The 9,867-nt window shown below is 37.2% G+C and overlaps 1 protein-coding gene across 2 annotated transcripts in view; it reads left to right on the top strand.

Annotated features, from left to right (window-relative positions):
* The first annotated feature begins 440 nt into the window (after positions 1-440).
* LOC148089545 (LIM and calponin homology domains-containing protein 1-like) overlaps positions 441-9,867 on the top strand; it is a 30,839-nt gene continuing 21,412 nt past the window's right edge. For both annotated transcript variants that reach the window (XM_087808208.1, XM_087808199.1), the window contains exons 1-6: positions 441-710; positions 8,177-8,247; positions 8,325-8,394; positions 8,466-8,572; positions 8,636-8,666; positions 8,737-8,847. In XM_087808208.1, coding sequence (XP_087664334.1) covers positions 612-710; positions 8,177-8,247; positions 8,325-8,394; positions 8,466-8,572; positions 8,636-8,666; positions 8,737-8,847 — 489 coding nt within the window. In that variant the 5' untranslated portion in view covers positions 441-611. The remainder of the gene's footprint in view (positions 711-8,176; positions 8,248-8,324; positions 8,395-8,465; positions 8,573-8,635; positions 8,667-8,736; positions 8,848-9,867) is intronic.

The following is a 9,867-nucleotide window of genomic DNA, read 5'->3' as shown; positions in this document are numbered from 1 at the left end:
TTACTTACATTATTTTTCTTGTCTATTTTGGGATTTGGTGGCTAAAAACAAGTCTAAAAGTAAAAATATCGGCTATAAATTTAACCTGTGAATAAAAATTTTAAAAAATGTTAGGACATTTAAATAGTGTTTAGTTTTGTATTTAGTTAATATAAAAAAAAAGTTGCGACAAAAGTTATTTTGGTAAATCATTTCTTTTTGCGCACTCGAGAAAAATAACAGAATCACGGTTGATTCAGTTTATCTCCCATTTTTTAAACTCATTGTCGACTCATTGTTCGATCTCTTTATCTCCCTCTCTCTTTATCTCCCTCCTCTATTTATCTCCCCCTCTCTCTCTCTCTCTCTCTGTCTCCCTGGACCTCCCCCGCATAGATTCCAGTCTGCGCGTTCACGCGAGCGTGATCGAGCACGTTGGCGTCGTTCTCTGCGGCTCTTGCGCAGAATCTTTGATTTCTAAGAGGCTTCTTTCGGGTCATTTTAGCGCGTTTTTTTTATTCCCATCTCCCTCGGATTTAACGACAGAAAGAGGAGAGACCGTTGCTCGTGTGTTTGGAGGAGAAAAAAGGAAGGAAAGCATCGCTTTTCATCAGCACCGGCCCCGTCAGGAGATGGCTAGCCGGGACCCGGGACCAGATGCCCCGGACACTCCGCGGGACCCGCCGAGCCGCCCGGAGCCAGCGTGTCTGGAGGCGCAGAAATGGATCGAAGTGAGTCCAAACGCACGATGCATCTCCTGCTCCTGCAACACATTCTCACGGGGGGGACACACCAGCGACATTTTTGTCCCAAATACATAAATAGCCCCCACAGCAGCGACGGGTCACCTGTTAGCCCGGGGGGGGGGGGCTTCAGTGTCGGGTTACTTAGTGGGACACATGCGATGACTGGCAAGTTTTCACCCCAACTTTTAAACCCGCATTCGATTTAAAAACGAACCCACAAAAAAAATGGGGTTTGTTTACTAAAGAGTTGTTTTCTTCATGCTAGCCTCAGAAACGCCCCCCCCCCCCCCTCGTGAGTGGGGGGTTTTGGTTGCCATGGTTATGAAACCGGGCCATCGTTCACGCTAGAGATGCTCCGGGTTGAACCCTCGGTGGTTCTGGATTATAATTCCTGGTCTGGTTCAGCATCATCTGCTGGGTTGGATCTCGCGTGAATCCTGGTTCGCCCGCGGAGCTGCTTCATGTGTTCATTTGTTCATGTGTTCATCTGTGACCCACTTTACACTCGAGTGACTTGGCTCGAGTGGATACACACGAATATAATAAGATTATTGTTCAGTTTAGGGTTTCATAGTGCACGTTTATAAAGTATACTTTAGTATTATTACTCGTGTATTACTTACAGAGGTGGGGAAAGAACCAAACAATCTACTCAAGTAAAAGTACCGGTTTAGAAATCTACTCAAGCAAAAGTAATATTACTCTTAAAAATCTACTGAAGTAAAAGTACCTTTAGAAATCTACTCAAGTAAAAGTAACAGTTTAGTAATCTACTCAAGCAAAAGTAATATTACTATTAAAAATCTACTGAAGTAAAAGTACCAGTTTAGAAATCTACTCAAGCAAAAATAATATTACTCTTAAAAATCTACTGAAGTAAAAGTACCTTTAGAAATCTACTCAAGTAAAAGTACCAGTTTAGAAATCTACTCAAGCAAAATTAAAATTACTCTTAAAGATTTACTCAAGTAAAAGTACAAGTTTTTGAAATCTACTCAAGTAAAAGTACTAGTTTAGACATCTACTCAAGCAAAAGCATTATTACTCTGATTTACCAGTTTAGAAATCTACTGAAGTAAAAGTATCAGTTTAGAAATCTACTGAAGTAAAAGTACCCGTTTAGAAATCTATCAAGTAAAAGTAATATTACTCTGATTCACCTGGTTAGAAATCTACTTATGTAAAAGTAATATTACTCTGATTTACCCGTTTAGAAATGTACTAAAGTAAAAGTACCCATTTAGAAATCTACTCAAGTAAAAGTAATATTACTCTGATTTACCCGTTTAGAAGTCTACTCAATTAAAAGTACCCATTTAGAAATCCACTCAAGTAAAAGTACCTGTTTAGAAATGTTCTCAAGTAAAAGTACCCGTTTAGAAATCTACTCAAGTAAAAGTACCCGTTTAAAAATGTACTCAAGTAAAAGTACCTGTTTAGAAATGAACTCAAGTAAAAGTACCTGTTTATAAATCTACTCAAGTAAAAGTACCTGTTTAGAAATTAACTCAAGTAAAAGTACCTGTTTAGAAATATACTCAAGTAAAAGTGAGGAGTTACCTTTGTACATTGTGACAAAACAAAATATATATTTTAAATCCTTCAATATCAGTGTGACTTCTGCACCAGTTCTCCTTACCCATAATCCACTAGAAACTGCGCCTGAACTATTTAACTATTTATTACATATAATCTTTTTAGTACATTACTTCCACCAAAATGTGCTTAAGTAGAAGTGAAGTATAAAAATTGCTCCATTAATGTTAGTTATGTTATTTTCCACCTCTTAAGGGTCCCACGTAGTCTTTTTCACTTTCTGACTCAAGAATAGAATACTTAGTTAATAAAGATGTATATTCTGCTCTTAACAAAAGTATTACCCATGAAGATATTCCCGGTTTCTACTTTGCTCCAAAGACAACATACTGTTAAAATAAACCCTATTAAAGTAAATCAATAAATGCAGACAAGACTAAAAACAAAATAATTTTTCTACTAAGGATTTGCAACTGTTCCATTAGACCAGCAATCTATCACAATTCTGGTGAATATAAAAACATTATTTCTCTGAGGATGGATCCTTTTAACATCTTGTAAGCTATATTTATAAATAACTTTGTTTGTCCAAAATGAGATCAACATTGTTTTTTAAGAAATTGTAATTAAAGTGTAAATAAACTCTTATGAATGATAAAACAACTAAACAGACTTTAAACCTGTAATGGGGAAGAAAAGTTTGAAGATGTTTTCACTCGATTACTTGCAGGCTGATGCTGCGTCTTTTTTATCTTCCCGACTCTTTCTTTAGGGGTTTTTCTTGCAGGCACATCCGTGGGCTTCTATTTCTAGTGGTTTATTTTTGCTCTCACAGGTGGAGATGCTTCATTTTGAACTGGGCCACTCTACACTGCCGTCTATATTTTCACTCCTCTTGTGTGCGGCTCACAGAGTTTGTCGGAGTATGCAAAGCGTTTGTGTGCTATGCATCATACCACACACACACACACACGCACACACACACACACTTGCATTGGACACACCCAGGTTGAGTGACACTGGTCACTATGGTTACGTAGCGTGTCCAAGACTCTCAGGTGACACTGTTTCCAGGGGGTGCAGAAGAGCAGTCGATCATCACCGTGTGGAGTTTGATACTAACTTTTAAGTTGTAGTGTAGTAGTTAAAAGACAACTAACTAGACTCAGTCACATGTTTCAAATGTTGAAGTCTTCCTCTCCAAGATGCAGTAAGTCCCTCATCATGACCATGTTTTGAACTTATTACTCTATAAATTTCTCCCCCGTCTGAAATCTCGGCGAACAAGAGGTTACGAGAGCGGAGTCCATTATGACAAAGTAATGGCTTCACTCCTCCTGCAGTCAGCTGTAATCACACCCGCTTTGTTTGTACAACGTTTACATGTTAAGAAATGTACTCAAGTAAAACTAACCTTTTAAGAAATCTAATTAAGTTAAAGTACCCGTTTAGAAATCTACTCAAGTGAAAGTACCCGCTTAGAAATCTACTGAAGTAAAAGTAATAGTACTCTAATTTATTGGTTTAGAAATGTACTCAAGTAAAAGTACATGTTTAGAAATCTACTCAAGTAAAAGTACCAAGTAAAAGTAATATTACTCTGATTTACCCATTTAGAAATCTACTCAAGTAAAACTACCCGTTCAGAAATATATTCAAGTGAAAGTACCCGTTTAGAATTCTACTCAAGTAAAAGTAAAATTATTCTGATTTACCGGTTTAGAAATCTACCGATTAAAAGTAATATTACTCTGACTTACTGGTTTTTAAATGTACTCAAGTAAAAGTACCTTTTTAGAAATGTACTCAAGTAAAAGTACCAAGTAAAAGTAATATTACTCTGATTTACCCATAATAATGGCTTCACTCCTCCTCCACGAGCTGTAATCACGCCCTGCATTGTTTATACAACGAGTCCTTTGGAATGTGGAGACTTCCAGGATTGATGATACCAACCTCCACGTTTGACCAATCAAACCCAGAGTGGGTTTGGTAAACAAGATTTCAGCTCCAGAATAACAGTGTTTTCAGTGGGCGGGGCTTAAAATCATTTTCTAATATTTCAATGAAAAGAGAGTTTTGTACAAACAAACACATACTGATGATACAATAGAGTCCAACATCTATTTAATATACACTTAAATCAACACTTTAGTTGAACTTTAATGTGACTTAAAGGCTCATGTTGAAGTGTGTCTTTTGTAGTTGGGTTTCATTCAAGAAGTTTTCATGGTGGTTTCAGATGGTTGTCTTAAAATCGAAGTAGATTATCGTTCATGTCGATGTGGTGACCTATGAAGATGCTGGTGTGTAAGATAAGATAAGGGACGGGGATTATTGAGTGTTCATCAGTCTCACATGTTTAAGTACGATTTGTGGTACATGTCACTTCCAAAGGGAGGTCATCTTCACGTGCGTGTGATTCTCTGGCCAGATGTTCGTCTACGACCAGATTAATTTAGAAGGTCACAGACGGGCAGCTGTGCAGGGGCGAGAGGGGATAAGAAATATGGAATCAAGGTGACCATCAGAGGAGGAGGTTATTCTACATGTCTAGCTGAAACTAATAATGTTTATCAATTATTTATAGTCATTTAGAAGTGATTTAAAAATGGGCAATAATTTCAAAAGATCGTCAGCAGCTTGAATTGATTGAAGTCCAAAGGAAAAGCAACACATTTATTATTTAAACAAAAAAAACCCACAACAATCATAGCACCTTCTTTTCTAATAGTTAATCTGATTTATTAATCTACCAAACGGGCTCCGCGGTCACGAGACAAGCCACTCTGATTGATTACTTTTGTCAGATTTAATGCTCGACGAAAACCTTCCGATGCAGCTGGATTACCACTTGATCTCTCCGTCTGCTTCCTTCTTTTGTTTTGTTCTCCATCGTGTCCTGTTTTGGTCGATCACATGGTCCAACAAAACAAGTCTTGTGCTTTTGATTTTTTTCTATCATTAATCCAAACCTAGTCTGATCATTGGTTGGCATGGTAACAGGAGCTGCTTCTTAAAATAGGATATACATATATATATATATGTATATATATATATACATGTACATATCTATATTACAATCCCAAATCTATCAGCCAGAGAATGTTTTTATTTGTATTTTTATATCAGGATGTTCGTTTTAAACGAAAATGTCAATCATCTTTTTTCACGGTATAACAGATTTTATAATCGTCAATATACGCCTTAAAAATATCCACAAGTCCGAGAGACTTTTATATTTTCCTTTTACTGTCTTCAAATGGCTATTGCGAGCCATACTCTGACTTTATTATTATTTTTCTTCATTGTCTTTGTCATGATGCTATATATGGATCCACTCCTTGTCAATAGAATGACACATTTTCATCATTCCTTCTTGAATATTGTCATGTTTTCATGGTCATTTTGTTATATTTTGGTCTTTTAATGGCATTGTTCAACTCCTTTAAGGGTTAAGTTAAATAGTTTGTTGGTATTTCAGCTTCATTTTTGTTGTGAATCTAGTACTTCAACTGTTAAATCAGTACTTAGTGTCGACTACATGGGTCTCCACACAGCAGGCAGTCATTGGTGTTCGCTTAAAGGGAGCAAGAACAGGGTCGGATTACTTTTGCTTCCCCTAAACGCCCTCAAGACCTTTCTTACCAGGGTAAAGCCGCGCCTCGAAGATGAGTCCAGTGCATTCTCCAAAGTATTTTTCCCCTCCTGAAACTTTAATGAAGTGCCTACCAAAAAAAAAACACTTCCATCTCTGTATCTAAGAGACGAACCATCTTTTGTGGCTGTACCGTTAAAGATGGTCCACTGAGTGCAAACTCGGTCACCGGGACTCGACTCTTGCTTAGTGAATTAATAATGTCGGAACGTGGTGTAAATGTTTCAAACGGTCCGACCCGGGGTAAACAAAGCAGATGTGTGTCACGGTAATGGACAGTCAATGGGAAACATCTGCTTCTCTCTTATGTAATAATAGAAAATATGTTTTTGTTCCTGCAGATGTTGAGATTTCTTACTCTTAAAGATCTACCTCGACCTTTTCCCGGAGAATATTTAAGTTTTGAAATGAATCTCTTTATAGGTAGTATATATCAGGGCCATCATAGTAGTGGAACGTTACATTTTTGTACTATTATACAGTTAACAGTTTTATGTTGAATTTAAAATAATTACATTTTAAATTATTGGAATTACAAAATCAAACTCTGTGGTTGGAGAAAAATCAACAAAAACAAGTTCAATCTTTTAATATAGAAATGATTAATTCATTTATACACAAAAATACATTGTTTCACTTCTGTTCTTTCAAGAATTAATCGAGGATTAAATATTTTTAGAATAAAATATCAAACAGTTTGTTTTTTTAATCAAATTACCCTGGAAATATTGTGCTTAAAAAGCTATTTATATGTTTACTGAATTGCAATACATTACCTCACATGGAGAGAGAGTAGCTTCACAATGTCAAGGGTTTGGCTGTTTACTGTAATCTCTGCTAATCTGGATTACACATCCAAACAAGAATCCGTCCAAATTCTCTCCTTTCCAAGCTCTTCTTTATCGGCTGGTCAGAAAACCCCCGACGGAAGCTCGTATTTGTGTTTTCTCCTCCTGCTCTCGTATGCAGACGATGGATTTACCAATGTAGTCCAGTCCAAGAGATTAAGATTATCTAGCTATGATTGCACGTTTTCTAGCGCTGGACTCTTAGTGACGTTGCATTTTTTTGTGGGGGGAAATAAAAATCATCTTTTGGCTTTGCTCTGGTCACGGTAGCTTATCTTGTACTGGAGCAAATCTTTGAGGACGAAGGAGACGATGAACTGGTCAAGGCTGCACAACGAGTAGAAGAAGATTAATATGAGTTTTACCGTCGCTTCCATATTCAGCATCTGTGCGGTCATCAGAGCGCGATCATCGTAGAACCTGGATCGGCTTGTTCCGTCTGATCATGCGTTGATAACACGTGAACAAACAAACTAATGACCGACTATAGAAGTGATGTAATTCATGCCCATATGGTCTTGTTGTGATTGTGTAATTCAAATTAACAAGATGAACGACCATTGCACTTCTGTTTTTAATACATATATATATATATATATATAGTGAGCTCATGTGACATCTCAACTGGGTAGAATCAGAGAAAAGCAGGTCAACATGAAAGTATATGGAATGCATTCAATTATTAAGTTAATTCAATTTAATTATTATGAATATGGAAAGGTTGACGTTGTCATTTGGAATAATGAAATAAAAAACATTATTAAAATGAAATGAAAAAGCAATTACACGTTGATTTTGATATTCTATGTTCAATAATCCAAAAACACATTTAAGTGTGGCTGAACGTTTGATCAAGTAGCTCAGTACTCCTTTGTTATGGATTTTTAATTCAGTATAGAAATTATTCAATTTGATTATAAAAAAAAAAGATTTTAATAAAAAATATTAAGACGTTTTTATTTGTTCAGGCTTTTCCTTGATTTTCTGGAACTCCTGTTGTGTTATCAGTTTTATCTTGACCTTTACAGTATATACTTTATTGAATATTGTTTTGATTGTTTAAGCGCTTTGTGACCCTGGTCTGGAAAAGCGCTATACAAATAAAAATTACTTACTTACTTACTTACTTACTTAAATTCAAGGTTTCAACATTTTAAATGTTAAAATCAACAATTTATTGTTCAGAGTTACTGATTTAATTCCATACTTTCTATACATTCCTAAAATTGTAGGATAATAATGACTTCAAATATTTAATACAATCGATCTTGTTAAATAAAACATACAAGTACAAAAACTGCCATGTTAATGCACAATACTAATATAAAAATGTTTGCCAGATAGACATTTTCATACGAAAATGCATGTTTAAGGCAATTTCAATTTGATTGACATCTCGTCTTCCTCAGGCTGTGACAGGGAAGAGTTTCAGGGAGAAGGACTTCCGCAGCGCTCTGGAGAACGGCATCCTGTTATGCGAGTGAGTGTCCCGACTTCCTCGGTGGAAGGTGGCGGCTCCTGCATCCATTAATCTGTTCCTCCCCCTCCTCCACGCAGGCTGCTGAGTGCCATCAGGCCAGGCCTGGTCAAGAAGATCAACAGACTGCCAACCCCCATCGCCGGCCTGGTAAGTGGACACTCTCCAGAGCGAGACCCCGGGACCACCACCCCGTCCATCAACGTCTTCAAATCTCACAGGACAACCTCTCCGTCTTCCTGCGTGGCTGCGAGGAGCTGGGCCTGAAGGGCTCGCAGCTGTTTGACCCGGGGGACCTTCAAGACACCTCCATGAGAGCCAACCTCAAGTAAATCTTGTTGACCCCACTGTTGCATTATGGGAAAAGTAACACTCATCTCTCTTTCCGTAGTAGTTCTGACTGTAACCGCAAGCTTAAAAATGTAAGTTTTGTTTTCATTTTATAAATCTTTGAGATGATTTGAGGTCAATTCCACTTCCTGTCTCGCTCAGGTGCTGAACACGCTCTTCTGGCTGGGGAAGGCGGCGAGCGGCTGCGCCTCGTACGGCGGGCCGACCCTCAACCTGAAGGAGTTCGAAGGTCTCCTGGCGCAGATGAAGGTGGTGAGTTGATTATAACGGATGACGAGGAAGAAGAGGAGACAGATAACAGCAGGGAGGAGGCGCGAGGTCGTGAACTTCCTGCTTTTGTTGGAGGATGCAGAGACTTGTTTTTTCATTTTCACACAAAGCTGACGCAAATGACGTCATTATTTTCTGGTCATGAGGTTAAATGACACGTTTTTATCTCTCAGTAAAAGTTCTGACCCGTGTGTTCATCTCAAGAAAGAATCATTTATCTAATATTTTCACCATTCAAACTGACTAGTTTTAAGAATCCTGTGAACTCCAAAAGACATTTGTGATCTTTGATATTTACCCAAGAGTTTTACTTTATTATTATATTTATTTAAAATTAATACAACAAATGTATTTTAGTGCATTTTTTAAACATTTTTGTTAATGGTGAAAATAATAATAAAAATATATATACTTAATAATAACATACATGAGCTAAATGATTTGAATAAATACATTTTTGCTTTAATTGAAAATGTTCCAAAATCATCAGTAGGATATTGAAAAATGTTGTAAAGCTTCTATAGTAATTACTTGGTTTCCTTTGATTTTGAAAAAAGACAAGAACAAAGGGGTTCATGAAGAGTGGCTGGAGACAAAAGACTGTGGTCAGGGAAGGAGAGGTTCCTGCTCAGACAGAGGTCAAAAGTCACCCATAGAAAGAAAGACGAAGGTAAATAATTAGCAAGTGAGGACTGGAAAGGTAGTCAACAAAAAGGGGACACAAACTGATTGCCGACTTATCAAGATGATATAATCAACTCGTCTGTGCCTGATAACTACTTTTGATGTGTTGTAAAAAAGTGTTTTGTTACAGATGTGACATGTTTTTGAACTGGTCACTATACATTTCCTATGACGCAACAACACGAGTAACAAACGCTAAAGCCTTAAAAATATGAACCACAAGTCCCGTTAACCAATCAGAGCCCTGGTTTTAGAGTAATGCTAGCTATAAGAAGAAAGAGTAATTATTCGTTTTTTATCCGCATTATAAAGGGATAC

Source organism: Callionymus lyra, chromosome 1 (genome assembly GCF_982586985.1).
Source record: "Callionymus lyra chromosome 1, fCalLyr1.hap1.1, whole genome shotgun sequence".
NCBI classification, from domain to species: Eukaryota; Metazoa; Chordata; class Actinopteri; order Syngnathiformes; family Callionymidae; genus Callionymus; species Callionymus lyra.
This window is presented reverse-complemented; position numbering and strand designations above follow the sequence as displayed.